Source organism: Heteronotia binoei, chromosome 4 (genome assembly GCF_032191835.1).
Source record: "Heteronotia binoei isolate CCM8104 ecotype False Entrance Well chromosome 4, APGP_CSIRO_Hbin_v1, whole genome shotgun sequence".
Lineage (NCBI taxonomy): Eukaryota > Metazoa > Chordata > Lepidosauria > Squamata > Gekkonidae > Heteronotia > Heteronotia binoei.
The window spans coordinates 88,235,873-88,256,462 of record NC_083226.1 but is presented as its reverse complement, the minus strand read 5'-3'; the positions used below and the strand labels follow the sequence as shown (position 1 = coordinate 88,256,462).

Here is a 20,590-nt window from a genome sequence, read left to right as displayed (position 1 = left end):
ACAGATCACTGCAGTTGCTAACCATGTAGTAGTCTTAGCAGATGGTTGGATCATACTGGGAATGGTATCTTTCTTAGCATGTCCCCCTGTTGTGTGGCCATGTGCAAAGAGACTCAAGGGCAGTAATGAGTAATGTGAACTCATAAGGCATTTAAAGAGACTGTGCGGAATTGCACCACTGCAGCAGCGGCGGCACAGGTTTATTATTTATTTATTCCTCGTATTTATATCCCGCCCTCCCCGCCGAAGCAGGCTCAGGGCGGCTAACAACAATCAAACCCAAACAATAAAACAGTAAGCAAACAATTAAAATTTACAATCATTACCAATTAACAATTTAAAACAATTTAAAACAGTTTAAAATAATTTTAAACAATTTTAGCTGTTTTTTAACCAAACTTTTTATTTTTTCAATATATTGAAATAAATTCATCTATTCAAATTCAAATATACTTCTCCAATACATTACATACTTTCCTCCCCGCCCCCACTCCCCTTATTCATGACCTCCGCCGGTACTTAAAACAAATTAAAAGCATATTAAAGGTAAATTCACAATTATAAAATCTTTAGAAAGAAAGAATTATCATTCACTAACCTTTTCTCTAATAATCACTTAGTACTTATTAAACACAAAGCTCATAATTATTAAATCAATTCTAGAGTTCCACCTATCTTAGTCTTATCTTAACTCTCATATATATATTTACCAAATAACTATGTTCTACTAATGCTTTTATCACAATTCCTCTTTATCATTTAAAGTTCAATTAATATTGTCATACACTACTAAATATCTTTTCGCCATTATAAAATTTTTACACAGAGTTATCTTTCATTAACCTTTTCTCTAACATTCACTTAGTACTTATTAAACATAAAACTCATAGTTATAAAATCAACTCTGGAATTCCAGCTGTCTTAATCTTATCTTAACTCATATATGTATAATTACCATGTAACTATATCCTACTAACGCAATAATCACGATTCTTCTTTATCATTTAAAGTTCAATTGATGTTGTCATAAACTACTAAATCTCTCTTCACCCTCCATTGTATTTCCATGGAACTTTGGAATTTACTTCAGTCTTCTTTAAACTTCTCCAAATTATTGTCTTTTAAGATTCTAGTAAGTTTGTCCATTTCACTCCAGTTAAGAACCTTTAAGACCCAGTCCCATTTTTCAGGTATTCTGTCTTGCTTCCACATTTGCGCCTACAATGTTCTCGCAGCTGAAAGCAAATACCACAACAATGTTCTGTCTTGCTTTCCATTTGTAATCCCACCAGAAAGACATCTGGTGCTCTCCTAATATTATAACCCAAGATTTTCGAGATCTCTTTTTGAATCATTGTCCAAAATTGTTTCGCCTTTCCACAAGTCCACCACATGTGGTAGAGAGAACCTTCATGTTTTTTACATTTCCAACACCTATCTGAAGCTTGATTACTCATTTTCATTAGCTTTTTAGGTGTCATGTACCATCTGTACAGCATTTTGAAACAGTTCTCTTTTATGTTATAGCACGTTGATATTTTCATTGAATTCTTCCATAGGTGTTCCCACGTCTCCATCTGTATTTCTTTATTAAAGTTAATCACCCATTTAATCATTTGAGGCTTCACCACCTCCTCTTCTGTAGACCATTTCAATAAGAGCTTATACATCCTTGAGATCAATTTTTCATTCTCACCCAACAGCATTTTCTCCATTTCTGTTTTCTCTCGTCTTATCTCTCTCTCGGCTTGACTTTACGAACGAAGATTTAAGAAGGGTGCATTAGTCCACGTCTGCTGCAGGCTCGCTGGTGGCTGACAAGACCAATGCGGGACAGGCAGATCCGGCCACAGTGGCTGCAGGGAAAAGTCTGATTTGGGGTTGGTGCTGTAGCAGTGCGATTCTTCCTCAATCTCCTTTTGTCCTCAAGACCAGCTATGCGTGCGTTCTCAAAGGAAGAGACAGCCTGGTGGATGGTGTGCCTCCATGCTTTGCGATCTGAGGCTAGGTCAGACCACTGGTGATGGTTGATGCGACAGGTGCCAAGGGAATTCTTCAAGGAGTCCTTGTACCTCTTCTTTGGTGCCCCTCTATTTCGATGGCCGGTGGAAAGTTCGCCATACAGAGCAATCTTGGGAAGGCAGTGGTTTTCCATCCTAGAAATATGCCCTGCACAGCGCAACTGCGTCTTCAACAGCAGTGCCTCGATGTTTGTAACCTCCGCCCTCTTGAGGACTTCAGTGTTGGTCACAAAGTCACTCCAGTGGATGTTGAGGATGGTGCGAAGGCAGCACTGATGGAAGTGCTCAAGGAGTCGCAGGTGATGACGGTATAAAACCCACGATTCGGAGCCGTAGATGAGGGTTGTCATCACAACCGCTTTGTAAACATTGATCTTTGTGCCTTTTTTCAGATGCTTGTTGCTCCACACTCTTTTGTGCAGTCGGCCAAATGCACGGTTTGCCTTTGCCAGCCTGTTGTCAATCTCCTTGTCGGTCTTGGCATCTGAGGAGATGATGCACCCCAGGTAGCTGAACTGCTGGACTGTCTTCAGAACTGATTCACCCACAGTGATGCAGGGAGGGTGATAATCTTCCTGGGATGCAGGCTGGTGGAGAACTTCTGTCTTCTTCAGACTAACTTCTAGGCCGAATCGCTTGGCAGCCTCTGCAAAGCAGGACGTCATATGCTGCAGAGCTGATACCGAGTGGGAGACGAGTGCAGCATCATCAGCAAACAGTAGCTCGCGGATAAGTTTTTCCATTGTCTTGGAGTGAGCCTTTAGTCGCCTCAGGTTGAACAGGCTGCCATCGGTGTGATAGCGGATGTAGACACCATTGTCATCATCTAGATCTACTGCAGCTCTTTGAAGCATCATGCTAAAGAAGATCATAAAGAGAGTTGGTGCGAGAACGCAGCCTTGCTTTACACCTGTGCCTATTGGGAAGGGCTCTGAGAGGTCGTTGCAGTGTCTGACTTGGCCTCACTGGTCTTCATGTAGCTGGAGGATCATGCTGAGGAACCTTGGGGGACATCCTAAACGTTCCAAGATTTGCCACAGGCCTTTCCTGCTAACGGTATCGAAAGCTTTGGTAAGGTCGACAAAAGTTACATATAGACCCTTGTTCTCTTCCCTGCATTTCTCTTGGAGCTGCCTGAGAACAAATACCATATCGGTGGTGCTCCTGTTAGCTCTGAAGCCGCACTGGCTCTCTGGGAGGAGTTCTTCTGCAATGGTGGGCACCAGTCTGTTCAGGAGTATTCTGGCAAGGATTTTGCCTGTGATGGAGAGCAGGGTTATCCCCCAGTAGTTGGAGCAGTCTGACTTTTCCCCTTTGTTCTTGTGTAGAGTGATGATGATTGCATCGCGAAAGTCCTGTGGTAGTTTGCCTTGTTCCCAGCAGGTGACAAGTACTTTGTGAAGTGTGCTATGTAGTACTGTGCCCCCATGCTTCCAGATCTCTGGTGGGATTCCATCAACTCCCGCTGCCTTGCCACTTTTCAGTTGCTTGATGGCTTTAACAGTCTCTTCTAGGGTGCGGATCTCATCCAACTCTGTTTTCACTGGTTGAAGTGGGGTGAGGTGGGTTGCTGAATCTTGAACTACGCGGTTGGCACTGAAGAGAACCTGAAAATACTCCGACCACCGGTTCAGTATGGATGCCTTGTCTGTGAGGAGCACTTGGCTGTCTGCACTATGCAAGGGACTCTGAGCCTGATATGATGGGCCATATAATGCCTTCAGGGCTTCGTAGAACCCTCTTAAATCCCCAGTGTCTGCACAAAGCTGGGTTCTCTCTGCAAGCTTGGTCCACCACTCGTTCTGAATGTCTCGAAGCTTGCGCTGGAGGTTGCTACATGCAGCGCGAAAGATTGCTTTTTTTCCGGGACAGGAGGGCTGAGCAAGATGTGCTTGGTAGGCAGATCTCTTTTTCGCTAGTAATTCTTGGATCTCATGATCGTTCTCATCAAACCAGTCCTTGTTCTTCCTTGTGGAGAACCCGAGGACTTCTTCAGAGATCAACAGGATGGTAGTTTTTAGGTGTTCCCAGAGTGCTTCTGGAGAAGGGTCTGTGGGGCAACTGGGGTCCTCAATTCTTGACTGGAGTTTTGCCTGGAAGGCAGCTTTAACTTCGGCTGACTGAAGGCTGCCAACCTGAAGCTTCCTTTGAGGGATACCTCCTCTCCTGGGTGTGGGATTAAAGTGAAGACGGAGATTGCAGCGTACAAGACAATGATCTGTATGACATTCTGCACTGGGCATTACTCGGGTATGTAAGACTTCTTGAAGGTCTCTCTGGCGCACCAGAATGTAGTCGATAAGGTGCCAGTGCTTGGACTGTGGGTGCATCCAGGTTGTCTTCAGGCTGTTCTTCTGCTGAAAGATAGTGTTGGTGATGGTGAGCTGGTGCTCCGTGCAGAATTCTAGCAGGAGGCGCCCGTTATCATTGCAGTTGCCAATGCCGTGTTTGCCAAGTACTCCTTTCCAGGCTTCCGAGTCTTTACCTACTCTGGCATTGAAGTCGCCAAGGTTTATCACCTCGTCCTCTGTACGAGTCTTCCGTACGAGGTTGCGTAGATCAGCATAGAACTTGTTCTTTTCTGCAGGATCTGCTTGAAGGGTTGGGGCATACACACTGAAGAGTGTTGCATGCTGCTTTTTTGAAGTGGGAGGCGCATGGACATGATGCGATCTGAGTGACCTGTTGGCAGGTTTTCGAATTTGGAGGCAATGGAGTTCCTGACCATGAAGCCAATGCCAGAAAGGCGGCTCTCAACCTTTGACTTACCCGACTAGTATAGGGTATAGCCAGCACCATGTTCTTGAAGACTACCTTCCTCAGGGAAACGGACCTCACTGAGAGCTGCTATGTCAATATTCAACCTCAGAAGTTCGTGGGCAACTAGAGCAGAGTGTCGTTCAGGGAAACCACTGTCTACTGTGTCAAGCATGGTTCTGATTTCCAACACGCAAGCTTTAGTCTTTGCACACTTTGTGAGGCAGGTGCATGCCTTTTCTTTGTTGTTATTTTTTGACCGCAAGTAAGGATGCCCGTTGACCGCGGCTAGCCAACTGGGGTGGGGGAGACGAGCTTTGTTTAGGCCACCTTTTCTAGGCCCCTCTCCGTGTGGAGCAAGCAGTGCTGTCCCTAGATAAGGCTGCTTGGTCGTTCAGGGCGCTGCCGAAAAATGCTTTCGTCTCCAGGTCAGCATCAGGCGACCAATACCCTGAACCGCCTACATGTAGGATCGGACTGCGGCTTCCAGTGGCATCTTCCACCTGCCGTTTCGCCCCTTGCCCATCGCTGCAGGACTTGGTGTGTTGTGGGTTGTGGATGTGGATATGCCCTTCAGGCCTGTGCAGAGGAATTTTTAGGTGAAGCACAGTGTGCGCTGAACTGGCTCCACCCTTTCACCTTGGGGTCATCTGCCATGGCCCAGTAAGCCGGGACGCCGGCAGCGAGTCCTCCAGGTGGTAGGTGTTACATTAACGAGCTCTATCTGCCCGGGTTTGATGTTAGAGTTTTCCTTCTCTTGGCTGGCGAGGTTGGTGAGCCCAGCCTGCCCATCCGGTTATACCGCCAGACATTCGGTCGCACCATGACGTGGCAAACTCTGTGAGAAACGGGGGGGGGGGAACCAGCGGGAAGGTGTTGCCACGGATGCAGTAATGCAGGAGAGGCTATTGCAGTGACCATCTGCCAGGCATAGCCGGACAGTGACCACGCGCCGTTCACTACACCAGGAAAGGAGAGGCTATGTATTGCGCATGTACTTTTCCTGGGGGGGCATGATACCCAAGAGGGAGCCCACTTCCCCTCCCCCCTTCCCCTCCCCCCTTCTCGTCTTATACCTGTACTCTTAATGTCTTCCTCTATCAAGCTTTTAATTTGTAGCAGCTGAAACCAAACACATTTGTCCTGCAGCTCTCAACCGATTCATTTCAGCTTTGCCCCCCTTGAACTTTAGCAGTTGTTTGTATGATACCCATTTCCCTTCCCTTACACTTTGCGGCATACTTATTACTTCTGTTGGCACAATCCAAAGTAGTTTCCTCTCATCTCCATACTTACTATATTTTTTCCAAGTATTCAGCAAACTCCTCCTTATATAGTGATGTGAAAAAAGCCATCCATCTTCTCTTTCCCGTAATTCATATACGCATTCCAGCCAAAGATATTTCCATGTCCTTCTAGTACCAATAATTTTTTGTTGATCAAAGTCATCCATTCCTTAATCCATACCAAACAAACTGCATCATGATATAGCATTAAATCAGGTAACTGGAAGCCGCCTCTTTCTTTCATATCTGTTAAGATTTTCATTTTGATTCTTGGTTTCTTACCCGCCCAAATAAACTCTGAAATCTTTCTTTGCCACAGGTTAAATTGTTTCTTATCTTTCACTATTGGGATAGTTTGAAATAAAAACATCATCCTTGGTAGAACATTCATTTTAATTGCAGCTATCCTCCCCAGCATAGATATGTTTAATTTATTCCATTTTAACATATCACCTTCTATTTTATGCCAGAGCTTTTCATAATTGTTGTTATATAAGTCAATGTTTTTCATCGTCATTTCCACACCTAAATATTTTACTTTGGAAGCAACTTCACATCCAGTGGCGTTTTGTAATTCTTTCTGATTGCTTAGTGTCAGATTGTTAGTAAGGATTTTCGATTTTTCTTTATTAATATAAAATCCAGCTATCTCACCAAATTCTTTAATTTTCTTTAACAACAAAGGCATCACTTGTACTGGGTTCTCATTAATGAACACCACATCATCTGCAAAGTCTCTGTATTTATAGGAAAAACTTTTCAATTTCAATCCCTCTATTTCATTATCTTCATTAATTTGAATCAACAAGCCCTCTAGGGTCATTATAAACAACAACGGAGATAGAGGGCAACCTTGTCTTGTGCCTTTGCTGATCTTCAGTTGTTCAGTTAAGTCTGTATTCACACAGAGTTTTGCCTGTTGTTCTGTATATATTGCTTTAATCATCCTTATAAAATCATCTCCTAATTTCATTTTCTCCATCACTGCAAACATAAAGTCCCAGTTAAGATTATCAAAAGCTTTTTCTGCATCCGCAAAAAATAAAGCCACCTCCTTTTCTGGATGTTTTTCATAGTATTCAACAATGTCTATTACATTTCTGATGTTATCCCTTATTTGCCTCCTAGGGAGAAAACCCGCTTGTTCTTGAATAGAAATGTTTAAATGTTGTTTGAGGCATTCCGCTAGAATTCTAGCAAATATTTTATAATCATTATTCAGTAGTGAAATCGGTCTATAGTTTTTAACATTTGTGGAGTCTCTTTCTTCTTTCAGTATTAATGAAATAACAGCTTCTTTCCATGAATCTGGTACCTTCCCATCTTCTCTAATATAGTTCATCAACTTTTGCATTTTGGGTACTAGTACATCCTCCAAGACTTTATAAAATTTTGCTGAAAAGCCATCTGGACCCGGAGCTTTCCCTAATTTCATTGAACAAATCGCTGCTTCAATTTCAACCTTCTCAATTGGATTATTCAAGATTTTTTCCATATTATCATTCAAGGGTTTCACTTTTATTCTTTGCAAATAGGCATCATTTTTTTCTTTTTTTACCTGTTGACCTTTATACAGTTTGGCATAGAATTTAAAGAACTCTCTTTTAATTCCAGCTTGATCTACAATTTCTTTCCCTTCCACACAAATTTTATTTACAAACTTTTTCTCCCTTTTTTTCTTTAGTTGCCAAGCCAAATATTTCCCTGGTTTATTGGCACCTTCAAATGATTTTTGCTGTAACCTTTTTAACATCCACTCCACTTCCTCGTTCAATAAATATCTCAATTGATTCTACAAAATTGTGATTTCTCACATTATTTTCTTTTTCCCCGGTCGTTTTTTAGATCTTTTTCGCCTATTTCTGTTTGTAAGTCTTTCAATTGCTTTTCTTTAGCTCTTTTTTCTTTGTTGTTCAATGTAATTAGTAATCCTCTCATCACTGCTTTATACGCATCCCAAATGGTCTGTGTTTTAACCTATTGGTCTTCATTTGCTTGGAAGAAAGCTTTAGTTTCTTTTTCCAGAGACTTCACTACTTCCACTTTTTGCAACAGATCTTCATTTAGTCTCCATCTTCTGCTCTTTCTCATAGCCTTTGCTGACCACATTAGTGGATTGTGGTCTGCACCTATTTTCGGAAGAATTTCCATCTTATTTGTAATAAGTCCCAGGTCCTTCATGGATCATAACATATCAATTCTTGAGAAGGAGTTATGCCTTGCTGAGAAGAAGGTATAGTCATGTACATTAGGATTATACTTTCTCCAAATGTCTTCCAAACTTTCTTGCTCTGTTAAGTCAAAGAAGGACTTTGGTAGCTTCCCATATTTCTTCTTTTTGTTTCCAGATCTGTCCAGAGAGTTGTTGATAGTTCCATTGAAATCTCCCATTAGCATAACCTGTTCATAAGTCACTTGATTAAGTTGTTGCAAAATGTCTTTAAAGAAAACATCCTTCGCCCCGTTAGGGGCATACAAGCCCACCAACAATGTTGGTTTTTTTCATTTTTCAACACCTCCACTGCAATGTATCTGCCATCATTGTCTTTAAAAACCAGTTTAGGTTCCAGTTCTTTTTTAATGTAAAAAACCACTCCTTTTTTTTTCTTTAGCTAATGAAAAAAATTGTTCTCCCAAAGCCTTATTCCATAAAAATTTGTAATCCAATTGTTTAATATGCACTTCTTATAAACAAATTATATTACATTTCTGCTTGTTAATCCAATGAAAAATTGCCCTTTCTTGCGGTGAATTAAGTCCATTTACATTCCAAGAAATTAATTATGTAATCCATAATGTTTTCTCAGTTATTCTGTACCTTCAAATTCTTTATTGTCCACAAAAAATTAATTCATTCCTTGAGTGTCAATTATTATTTTTCGCAGTCTATTATATTCAAAGCTGAGACCTTCTGGTAGAATCCATCTATATCTTATGCCCTTCTCTCTTAGCTTGTCCATCAATTTTTAAAATTGTTTTCTGTCACTGATAACCTTTCTCGGCAGCTCCTTCATTATTCGTACTCTGCTTTCCTCTCTCACTATTGGGGTTTCAAATTGCTTGCTTAGGATCCTTCCCACCACGTCTCTCCTGGTAAACTTCACTACGACATCCCTGGGTAGTTTACGCTTTCTGGCAAATTTCTGGCATAGTCACATAAACGCTCCATCTCCTCCGGATCTTCTTCCAAAAATTCAGCTATAATTGTGGCAATATGAGTCTTCAAATCCTCTTGGTCATTCTCAGGTACTCCCCTTAGCCGAATCATGTTCTCCATCAACTTGCAGTCTTGTAGTATTGCTTTTTCTTGCATTTTCTTAATGGTAGCATCTTGATCTCTAATTTTCACTTCTATCTCATCAGTCTTTTTAGCTATTGCTTGAGACTCTTTCCTTAGTTCATCAATTTCCTTCTTAAATTCTTTCTTTACCTCTTCAGCACTGGAGTTTATTTCCTTAGTTAATTTATTCTCACTTCTAGTGATTAAATCCCTCATTGCCTTCAATATTCTTGCTTCCATAGCATCCAGTTGTTCATGAACTTGTTTAGACATTCTCCCCTCTCCCACTGAGGCAGCTCTTAACCTTGTAACTCTTGATTCCAACTTCTGCTCAGACATTACTGACTGCCCATTGCAAATAATGTATTTTTAGTTGGTATCTTCAATCCCCAATCTGATAGTTGCATTCAACACAACAGAGCATGCCCTTTCCAACAAGCCTAAAATCGCCGTCCTCAGAGCTTCCTAGCTCAAGATATTAATTTTTAAAGTTCCAATCCTCTCTTTTAAAAAAAGTTTTCCTTTTTCCCCCTAGAGTTTATTTTCCATTTTCAAGCACATAGTCCATGTTATTTAGCCCTTAGGGGATTGTTTATATATGTTTTGAATCTTTTTAAAGTCCACTTTCAGGTTATTTAGTGAAAATATTTTGGCCTTTCTGTAATTGGCCTCCGATGTTTCTCTGTGTTACTGACTCTTGCAAGTAGCCAGATACTTGGATGCTCCTCTTCACTCCACACTTACTTCCTGACTCCCTAGCACTGAAGTCTCATTCTCAATGGTTGCAAGCCTCTCAATGATTGCAGGAAACGTCACTTCCTGTTTTAAGGAGAGAGTCTGCAGCTTTGTTATGACTGGGGGTTTTTTTCCGAAGCCACAAGAATTCATAACAGCAAGTATTTTTCTGCACTTTTCTGCTTTCTTTCAAGTCCAAAAAACTACTTCTACCCCCTTCCACTTCTCCTTGATTTCACACTTTGAAAAATAGTTCTGGGTCCCAGATCTTCCCTTTTAACAAGCTTAGATTAAACCTGGAGTAGCAGATAAGGATCTTTACCTTATTAATGACGTCTATTCTCTCGTTATACCGTCTACTTTATCTCGGATGTTATTATAGTCCATAGGAAGTTGAAGCCTTAGTGAGTTTATGTCAATTTAATGACTCCAAAGATTCTTTGTAGGCGATAGAATACAATTCTTCATCGGGGGAATCTTCAAAGCTGAAAAAAAAAACCCTCCTGGGATCGTTCGTCAGCCAAAGTGAATCCCCCTCAAAATAAACATGCATGCCATAGAAAGTTCCTTTCCTGGAAAGAGTAGACAGTAGGCTTTAAAAAGCCTTTTCTGTCCAAAAACAAAGATCTTGGTCTGCTCCACACAAGGAAACAGGTCAGCTCACCAAGCTTCAACCCCGGAAGTCCCCATTTTAAACAATTTTTGGTGCTAGTGTTGGTATCATTACATTCAGTGATGTTGGGCATCTACTTATACTGTAGTTTAACTAAAGGCAAGTTGAAAGAGAGCTGTTTTACAGGCCTTGCGGAACTGGGCAAAGTCCCGCAAGACCTTACATCTTCTGGGAGTTGGTTCCACCAGTGGGGGGCAGCAAGGCTCTTTCTCTGGTAGCATTCAGTCTTGCCTCCCTCGGCCTGGGGATTGACAGTAAATTCTGTGATCCAGATCTAAGTACCCTCTGGGGAACATGTGGGGAGAGATGGTCCCTAAGGTAGACAGGTCCTTGGCCATATAGGGCTTTAAAGGTAATAACCAGCACCTTGTAGTAAATCCAGAATACTATTGGCAGCCAATGCAGTTCCCGCAGCCTTGGCTGTATGTGCTCCCATATAGAGAGACCCAATAACAGTCTCAATAACAGGTTGGAGAAGGCATTTAAAGACACCATCTTTAAATACCTTCTCCAAGTTGTGCTGCTGCTATGGAGGCAGCGCAATTTGACAAGTGAACTCAGAAGCCACGGTCTCTTTAAATTCATTCTCCTCCTCCATTGAAAGTAACAGAGAATGGGGCCCATAGAATTGGACTCCCTGGTCCAATCTTTTTAAACCTGGTGAGATTAAAGAGAGGCACTAGCAACTATGCTGGAAATTTGGTCTCTTTGCCACAAAGAATGTCTCCCACAGAGCCCTAAATTGATAATCCATTATAACATATGGGGATTAGTGTTTGGATTCAGTGGTCCCCATAGGATATCATGGAGCTGAAAGAAATCAGTTTTTCTGAATATTTCCTGAATCTGAATACTATACCAGTATTGGGATTCAGAAATATTGGGAAATACTGGGGGGGGGGGGGTAGGTTTGATATGCCTGAACCGCCTAAATACCATTTTTTTACATATCCCTACAGTCCATCATAGGTCACAAGCCTCTCTCCCTTGCTTCCTGTTTCGGATACCTTGTCCTTACACCTCTGTTGAGTGTTGTTTGCGTTTCCTTTTTGTGCTAAGTGCCCTTTCCATTTGGTTCTGTACATAAGATGCACCTCCATGTTCTAAAAGTTCATGGCCTGAGGCCATAGTGATAGAATGTGTGTCATGGAGCCGTATCATCCGAGCTTTCATTGTCCTTGCTGGGGTTGTTCTTTTGGAAAGTTGTTTGGCTGAAGATAGGTGACAGAACTGAATAGTATCCTAAGCTGTGTTGGTGCTTGGAGATGATCTGAAGGTTGAGTGCACTTGATTTTTCACTTTGTGGGATTTAAGAGTTTCAGGTGCCTTAACCTGGTGTCAGTCTTGGGAGTATACCCTAAGGTTGCCAATTGGGCAAGAAAAAACTATCCTTTTAGTAGAGTTTTTATGAATGGAAATGAAGTCTCCTAATCATTTCTCACAAACTGATATTAAAAGGACAACTAGAGGGACATTTTTAAAAGTTGTCAACCTTTGGATTCCTTAGGCTAGTGGAGTTTAGGAAGCTGTCTGTGTTGTGCTACACTCAAGACATGACCCTGATGTCACCCAGGTTCCATAAGTACTGTGGTGATGTCTGCAGAACTTTCCTCTAAGCTCCTAGATACATTGATATAGGACTAGTTTCCATTATAAATCTTTTTGAGCCAAGGTTTAAGATGATTCTGTTAATATCCTAGACCCATGTCAGTCTGGCTTCCGGCCGGGCCATGGAACGGAGACGGTGCTGGTCGCCTTGGTAGATGACCTCCAACGGCAACTGGATCGAGGCGGTGTTGCGGTGCTGATGCTGTTAGATCTGTCGGCTGCATTTGATACAGTCGACCATCGGCTACTGACGCGCCGCCTCGCCGACATTGGGGTTGAGGGGTCGGCCTTGCAATGGCTTTCCTCCTTTCTCCTGGGTTGGGGACAGAGGGTGGCTATCGGGAGTGAATGGTCCCGGAGGCGCACACTGGACTGTGGGGTGCCCCAGGGAGCAGTGCTCTCCCCGATGTTGTTCAACATCTATATGCGCCCCCTTGCCCAGATTGCCTGGCGGTTTGGGCTGGGTTGCCATCAATATGCAGATGACACCCAGCTCTATCTACTAATGAACGGCTGGCCCGACCCCGTACCAGGGAATCTCGACCGGGCCTTACAGGCTGTTGCGACATGGCTCAGGCTGAGTGGGCTGAAGTTGAACCCAGCGAAGACAGAGGTCCTTTGCGTGGGTCGCGGCGCTCTGGGAAGGGAAATAGCTCTCCCGGCCTTCGATGGTGCGCTATTGAAAGCAGCGCGCCAGGTAAAGAGCCTGGGTGTTTTACTGGAGCCTTCATTATCGATGGAGGCCCAGATAGCAGCCACTGCCAAGTCAGCATTCTTCCATCTGAAGCGGGCAAGGCAGTTGGCCCCTTTCCTTGAGCACCGGGACCTCGCAACAGTGATCCAAGCAACGGTCACCTCAAGATTAGACTAATGTAATGCCCTCTACTTGGGGCTACCTCTGTGCCGGACTCGGAGACTGCAGCTAGTGCAGAACGCGGCGGCCAGGCTGTTGTTGGGACTCCCAAAACGAGAACATATACGGCCGGGGCTACGTGAACTGCACTGGCTGCCGATCATATACCGGGTCCAGTACAAATTGTTGGTCATTACCTGCCTACCTGAGGGACCGTCTTTCCCCATATGAACCCCAGAGAGCACTGAGGTCAGTTGGGAAAAATCTAATGACCATCCCTGGGCCGAAGGAGATTAAATACCAGAATACCAGGGCACGGGCATTCTCAATCGCGGCCCCCACCCTATGGAACCGACTCCCCGAGGAGGTGCAGGCCCTGCGGAACCTTGATCAGTTCCGCAGGGCCTGCAAGACCGCCCTTTTTAAGCTTGCACACTTGGACTGCTAAGAAGATCGGCAATTAAGGATCTGTCAATGCGGTTTGAAGACCTATACCGCTGAATAACTGTACTCATTGGATTGGTTTTAATGTTGTTAAGTTAGTGTTTACTGTTTTATATTGTTAAATTTAAAGGCTTTTAACTACTGTATGTTTTATAAAATGTTGTTAGCCGCCCTGAGCCTGCCGAGGTGGAGAGGGCGGGATATAAATAAAATTATTATTATTATTATTATTATTATTATTATTATTATTATTATTATTATTATTATTATTATTATTATTATTATTATTATTTTATTAATACAGAACATACAAAGCAATTACATCAAAGTAAACATTCACTGCTATTTAATACAAGAGATGTAAGGATTCAAAATTCACATTTCCTTTCTGGGGTTTTTTTGTTGTTGTTTGGAAATAACAATTCATATATAGTTTGATTTATTTGTAAATACATATTATTGACCAAGTCAGATTTTGGTTTGGGCTGTAACAACATTCTCATAAATTACATCTTCAAAATTATTTTTCCATAATCATATCATTTATATTCTAATTTTTAAAGAATGCTATTTATAATAGTTAATGTCATGTGGCAAGCAATGGTTCATAAAGTAAATATTTATTGTAAATGGCATGGAATCATTGTTCAAACCATAGCAGAGAATGGGTCATGGTTTATTAGAGTTAGTTTCTGAGAATGCTCAGAAACTATTATTGCTCACCCTTATGAACCTGCTTCAAAAGATGGGTTACTATAAATTCTTAGACCGTGTATGTGAAGTTATTTGTATACTGTTTATAACCTAAACATGGAAATTATCAATTTCCAACATATGAATAAGTTCTGTATAGGAATCTGGGAACACGTTTGTGTGCTTTTATTTTGTTCATGATCTTATTGTGTTGTTACCTGTCTTCAATCCAGGTAGAAAAAATAAGATATAAATATTACTGTCAAGAAAGGGTTTCTTGCCAATGATCTTATGTTGATATTTGCTCCTGGACGTAAGCAATATGATTTCGCTTCGCTTCGCCTTGCTTTGCTTGCTGTTTAACACATGTAATCTTAAGGATGGAATAGAGTGCACAGCAGATTCACAAGAGATCTATGGCCTCTCTTTTCTCTGACCTTGGAGTCCAGGTGCTTATCAGAATGGCTGAGAGAATGGATTGGAGTATCATTTTCAAAAAAGGACACTTAACAACTGGGGTGGGTGGGATTTGGACTAGGGCTGCCAAGCCCCTGGTCCGGGCTGGGTTCCCCTGCCTGAGAGGTTCCTAATCCACCAGCCCACATTGGGCCAGTGGGGGAAATCTTCCCCGACATCATCAGTGCTATGACGTCATCTGAAAGTGACGTTATCATACCAGTGTGCAGCGACCACTCTAGGTGTTTCCAGAAAACTCTATGGTTTTCCTGGATGTTCTAGCCATTCCCTGAAATGCCTAGAGCAGCCACCAGTGCCGTTGCCAGCGCAATGACATCACTTCCGGTTCCGGGTGACGTCATCGCGTTGTGCACGCGAAAGTCCCCTGCCGGAGAGTGGAGGGGACATGACAGCCCTAATTTGGACAAATATATTTCAAATGCTTTTGCTGCTTTCTTTTTGTGCATTCAATTGTTTATGTTATTAACGGCCTCGCATAGTATATAAGTATCTGAGCCTACCCTAGATAGTCAGTTCTAACAAGAAACATATTTTGCTGTGAACATCAATGTTTCCTCTAAGTTGCAGACTCTTGTGAGCAAAAATTCTACTTTGTGAGCTACTGGCATTAAAGTTGTGAGCTACTGCATAAATTAGTGTGCTCTGAGGCCATTTTTCCTGAGCTAAGACAAAAATGTGTGAGCTGGAGGTTAAAAATCTGTGAGCTAGCTCACGCTAGTTCAACTTAGAGGGAAGAACAAAGCAGAGTCAAGTAGCACCTTTAAGACCAACAAAGTTTTGTTCAGAACGTAAGTTTTTGTGTGCTAGAAGCACACTTCATCAGATTTAGAGGGAACACTGGTGAACATGTATCTATTCAATAAACTCCTTATTTGATTTAAGTCAAAGAGGCTAAGTTGATGAGAACTGCTCAGAAGCTTCTACTATATAACCCAATCTGATTTGTATACTTTGTGGGTATTTATTTGGAAGCACCTACTAAAAGAAGAAGCTGAAAATATTTCCAGACTTCTAAAGGTTTGCTTTGTTATTTAGTTATATTAAGATAAGTTGAAAATGAAATGTTTATCCCTATTGAATATCGATGCTAAAATTTTAACAAAAATATTATCTAACCGCTTAAAACCAGTTCTTCCATGCTATATACAATTGGATCAGACAGGATTATTTTTCAAAGGAATATTACAAACAACACATGGTCCAAAATGTCTTAGACCAATTTACTCAGGTCTCAGGCCTCCAGTTTAACAAAAATAAATCTGAATTGTATCCAATTCAGCTAAAGCAAGAAACAATCAATAATACTAAAACAGTATTTATTTTTAATTGGACAACTAAAAGTTGGTGTTATTTAGGCATAAATATTCCAGTTACTCTTTCCAATTTATATTCTGCAAATTTTGATACATTGTTCAAAGAAATTAAACAGTTAATTAGCAAATGGAAACTATTAATGTTAAATATATTAGATAGAATAGACTTGAGTCATAGTTTTATTTTACCAGAATTTACTTACCTTTTTAGAACAATGCCATTAACAGTACCCATGAATGACCTGAAAAAATGGCAAAGAGAAATTCTTAAATTTTGGGGGGCAAACAAAAAAGTAAGAATAAATTAAAAAAAAACAAAAACATTATACAGACCTCTTGAAAATGGTGGACTGGAGATTCCAAATCTCCAACATTATTATGAAGCTTCTAATATAACATCATTAATACGTGTTTATACATTCCCAGAATTAGAATGGATGCATATTGAACAAATGTATTTAGAGCCCTACCCCCTTTTTGAGTTTATATAGAATCCTACACTAATCTCACCAACCTTTTTGAGTTTATATAGAATCCTACACTAATCTCACCAACCAAATGGCAAAAAAGGGTTGTTGTTTTTTTAACTGCTATAAACATTTGGAAAAAATATAAGGAGCGGTTAGCCCTGGAAATCTCACTCCTGTCTGCTTATACAAACCAGAAATGGTTTATTCCTGGCCAGAATGATGCTGCTTATTTATCATGGCATAGAGTGGGTTTAACAAAATTGATTGATTTCTTGGAAAAAGGGAAAGTAATTACTAAACAAAAATTGAAGGAAAAATATAATATCAGAATTTTGTGGTTACGCTATTTCCAAATTCAATCTCTTTTTGAATCTTCGGATATAAAAAAAGCAATGGCAAGACCATTAACTGAATTTGAACAACTAATGAGGACACTAGATAGAAATTCTAGAGGACTTTTGTCTAAAATACAGAAAATAGTTTTGAGAGCAGGTAATTTCCCTATCTTAAATTATCAGAAACAATGGCACAAAGATCTAGGATGGTACCCTAAGTGAACAAGAGTGGTTAAGCATCTGGAAGTCGCCTTGTTACACATCTAAAGTATTTAACATTCAGCTTCAAACTATAAAACTAGTTACAAGGTGGTACCTGCCTCCAAGTATTATGTCTCATATAGGTGTAAATATACTCCCAATGTACAAAGAAATGTGGTAACAAAGGCAATTTTATTCACTCTTGGTGGTCCTATGTATTTATATAAAATTTTTGGAAATAAATTATTGTAGAAATAAAATATATTACTAACATTAAACTGCCATTGGAACCAAAAAATTTATTGCTGAGCAAATGGTCAGCCCCAGATAACAATGTGCCTTGTAAATTAAGAATGCATATATTATTATCAATAGCTCATCCCACTATCTCAACAAAATAGATTTCAAGCTCTAAACTGACCATTGTAGAATGGCAACAACGCCTATGGGACCATTTTGTTATGGCCAAGATATCCAACTCACTGATCATTCAACATCAAGCAGAAATGAAAAATTATTTGTACGTATTTGGTTTCTGAGAGTTGAATACTTGACAGTACGGGAAATAATTCCTAAAAACCCTTTATATAATCAGATGTTAGAACATCTTTATTTATTATTAGTTTTTATATAATTTTATGTATAAGGAAAATGTAATATGCTGTTACTGAAACTTGTATACTTATCTTACCTTATGTACAATTTTTTTCTAAGCTGTGTTGAATATGAGAAGAACATTTTCAAAAAAAGAAAAGAAAATGAAATGTTTATGCACTTCTAAGTGTGGAAGGGTCACAAATGCAGTAGAAGACAGAAATAGGATACAAGATGATCTTGACAGGCTTGACTGATCAGGGCTTACACTTTCAAAAATGCATTCCATAAATGTTCATTTTCATTTTAGAAATTATCCAAAGGGAGGCCGTGATCTTGCACAAAAGGCAATTCCATGGTTTAAACTGATTAACAAATGAAACGTTAGGTTTTAGTCTACCTTTAAAAATCATTGTTTTTTTTTTACAGAAAAAAATGTATGGGGGAGTTGGCTGGAGGGAAGCAGTGATGTGGTGGACAATTTGGCATGTTTTGCCCTGGGCCTGCTTTGGTGGGGAGGGTGGGATATAAATGTGAGAAATAAATAAATGTTCATGTGAGAGGTTCACTTCCAAACAAGCCCTTGAAAGGTCACTCACCGTTTTCCCCAGTTTCCGTAATGGCTTTTATGTAAAATCCCTAGTGAATTTTTAGAGGAATACTGGGAGGTGCATTTTACCTTAGGGCACATTCAATGACTCCCAATAGGAAATGCATACTGTTTAGAATGTTGTGGGTGAGGATCCATCAGGCTGCATATGCAAATGACCTCTGTGTTCCAACTGTTTTGGGGGCTGGGGCGGAATGATGTATGGAATGTTGTCAGCAGTTTCCTGTAACTGTAACTCAGACCAGCCAGGCTACATAGGAAGACTGGCAAGCCTAGTGAGCTTTAGAATGTTGGGGGTGATGTCCAATCAAGTGGATTATGCAAATAACCTTTTGCTCTAGCTGTCTCTGTGAGCAGCAGAAGAAGCAGCAACCTCGTTGCCACACTGTATCCTTATGGGGAAACACATTTTGCTTCTTTTTACCCCCTTAAGGGGCAGATTTCTCAGAATTCTTTCTTGGTGGCTGTCTACATCATGAAAGGAATGCTCTCCAATGTTCAAGTTTCTAGGTCCAAGGTTTTGGCTGGGGCTTGATTTGTAGGTCAGGAGACTTGTCTATATATATATATATATATATATATATATATATATATATATATATATATATATATATATATTAGTGAAGTGTACTGTCACTAAGGTATGGCATTATTTTTCCTTCACTAGCACATGAACTTGAATAACCGATGCACACATGGACTTCTTTACCTCTGCACTTACAGATGAAAAAGCACATCTGTTGTATTTCCGACATTATCTGTGTTTTCCCACACAGAGTTTATTTCCATGCAGGATGAAAAGTAATATTTAAAATGCCCTTATCTTATTTCTGCAAAAAACTATGTTATTAAATAATTTTTTTCTTATTTTTAAAATGGCATGTTTACTTGTACTGTAAAACTAATGTATAGGTTGGTTATACATATTTCAGTGACATCCTGAGTATCCCTAAGCATATTTTTCATTATGCATCTGCTATTGGCATACCCACCCACCACACAGGTTAAGTCAAAGTAAATGAAGTTCATTTTAGTATTTTGAAATAAAGGGGCTGATAAAACAGTATGGTCATCTTTCCTGAAACAGATAGGGATTGTTGACTTCTGCCTGCCTGCGCAGCATCATGGTCTGCAGTGCTGCAGTGATGAAGCAGCAGGAAGGACTCTTTGTGAGCATTTACTGTTGCTGTGTTGCAACAAGTATTCATAACACAGATTTTAACATTAAGAAGCAATTTTAAGATTTTTGTATGTTGCATCTTCAAATAACATGCCATATCTGTTCATTTTGTTTTCTTCTGCAGATGGGCTTTTTGCAGATAAACGAGGACTTCATATTTATTGAACCACTCAATCATACTTTAGCTGTGACAGGTCATGCACACCGTGTATACAGACGTAAAAGGTCCATACTTGAAAGAGTAATTGAAAAGCCAACTTCTCACAGTCAGTACTGTGCTGTTCTTACTGGTAATGTAATATCTGCTAACATATTTTAAATCAGTAGGTGCTCTTTATAAGAATAAAGTTACTTTTTGTTCTTAATCTCAAATCACTGTTCTTGTTCCCTGAGTCCTTTTAAGAATAAAGTTACTCCCCACCCCCACCCCCAATCTCAAATCACTGTTACCTGAGTCCTCTTACTTAAAAGGGCAAGCACCCAATCCTATGTAAATTAACTTAGTTGGTTTAGTTGTCTGTAGATAGAATTGTTGTCTTAAACACACTTTTTTGAAAGTAAGTTTTATCGAAATCAATGGAACTGAGGACTTCTGTCCATTAAAAAAAATGGCCAAGTACTGCTTTACTTGGAAATAAACTTAGTTGATGAAAGAAAACCTTCTAGGTAAATATGTTTAAAACTGAGATTCCTGATAGGATCCCAAAATTAGGTTCTCTGAAGGAATGCAGCTTTATGCACATTAGGTCTGTTATGATTTGCAGAAGGTTGATCGTCGGGCGGGAGGGACCGTGATCAAGTGTGGTCTACATATAACCTGTTGATTTCTTCAGGAACTTCTGAAACTGAACATACAGCCTAAAGCACCTATAAGGGAATAAGCATAGTTAAAAACAGTGGGGCTTATTTCTGAGTACACATAGGATGGTGCTGTAGAAATCCCTTTCTTCTCCTGAATTTTCAGAAGTGGCAAGTATGGCCACATAGTCCTGTCTATGAAACCTCAATGTAAACATTTTTTTTACCCATTTATTTATTTTTTTATCAAAAACAAATGGTA

The 20,590-nt window shown here is 40.3% G+C and overlaps 1 protein-coding gene across 2 annotated transcripts in view; it reads left to right on the top strand.

Moving 5' to 3' along the window:
- The window catches only part of ADAMTS19 (ADAM metallopeptidase with thrombospondin type 1 motif 19), a 248,877-nt gene that overhangs the window by 29,172 nt on the left and 199,115 nt on the right, over positions 1-20,590 (top strand). The window contains exon 3 of one of the 2 annotated variants that reach the window (XM_060235511.1): positions 19,655-19,796. In XM_060235511.1, coding sequence (XP_060091494.1) covers positions 19,655-19,796 — 142 coding nt within the window. Of the gene's footprint in view, positions 1-19,654; positions 19,821-20,590 lie in introns of both variants that reach the window. The other variant, XM_060235510.1, reaches the window with a different exon arrangement.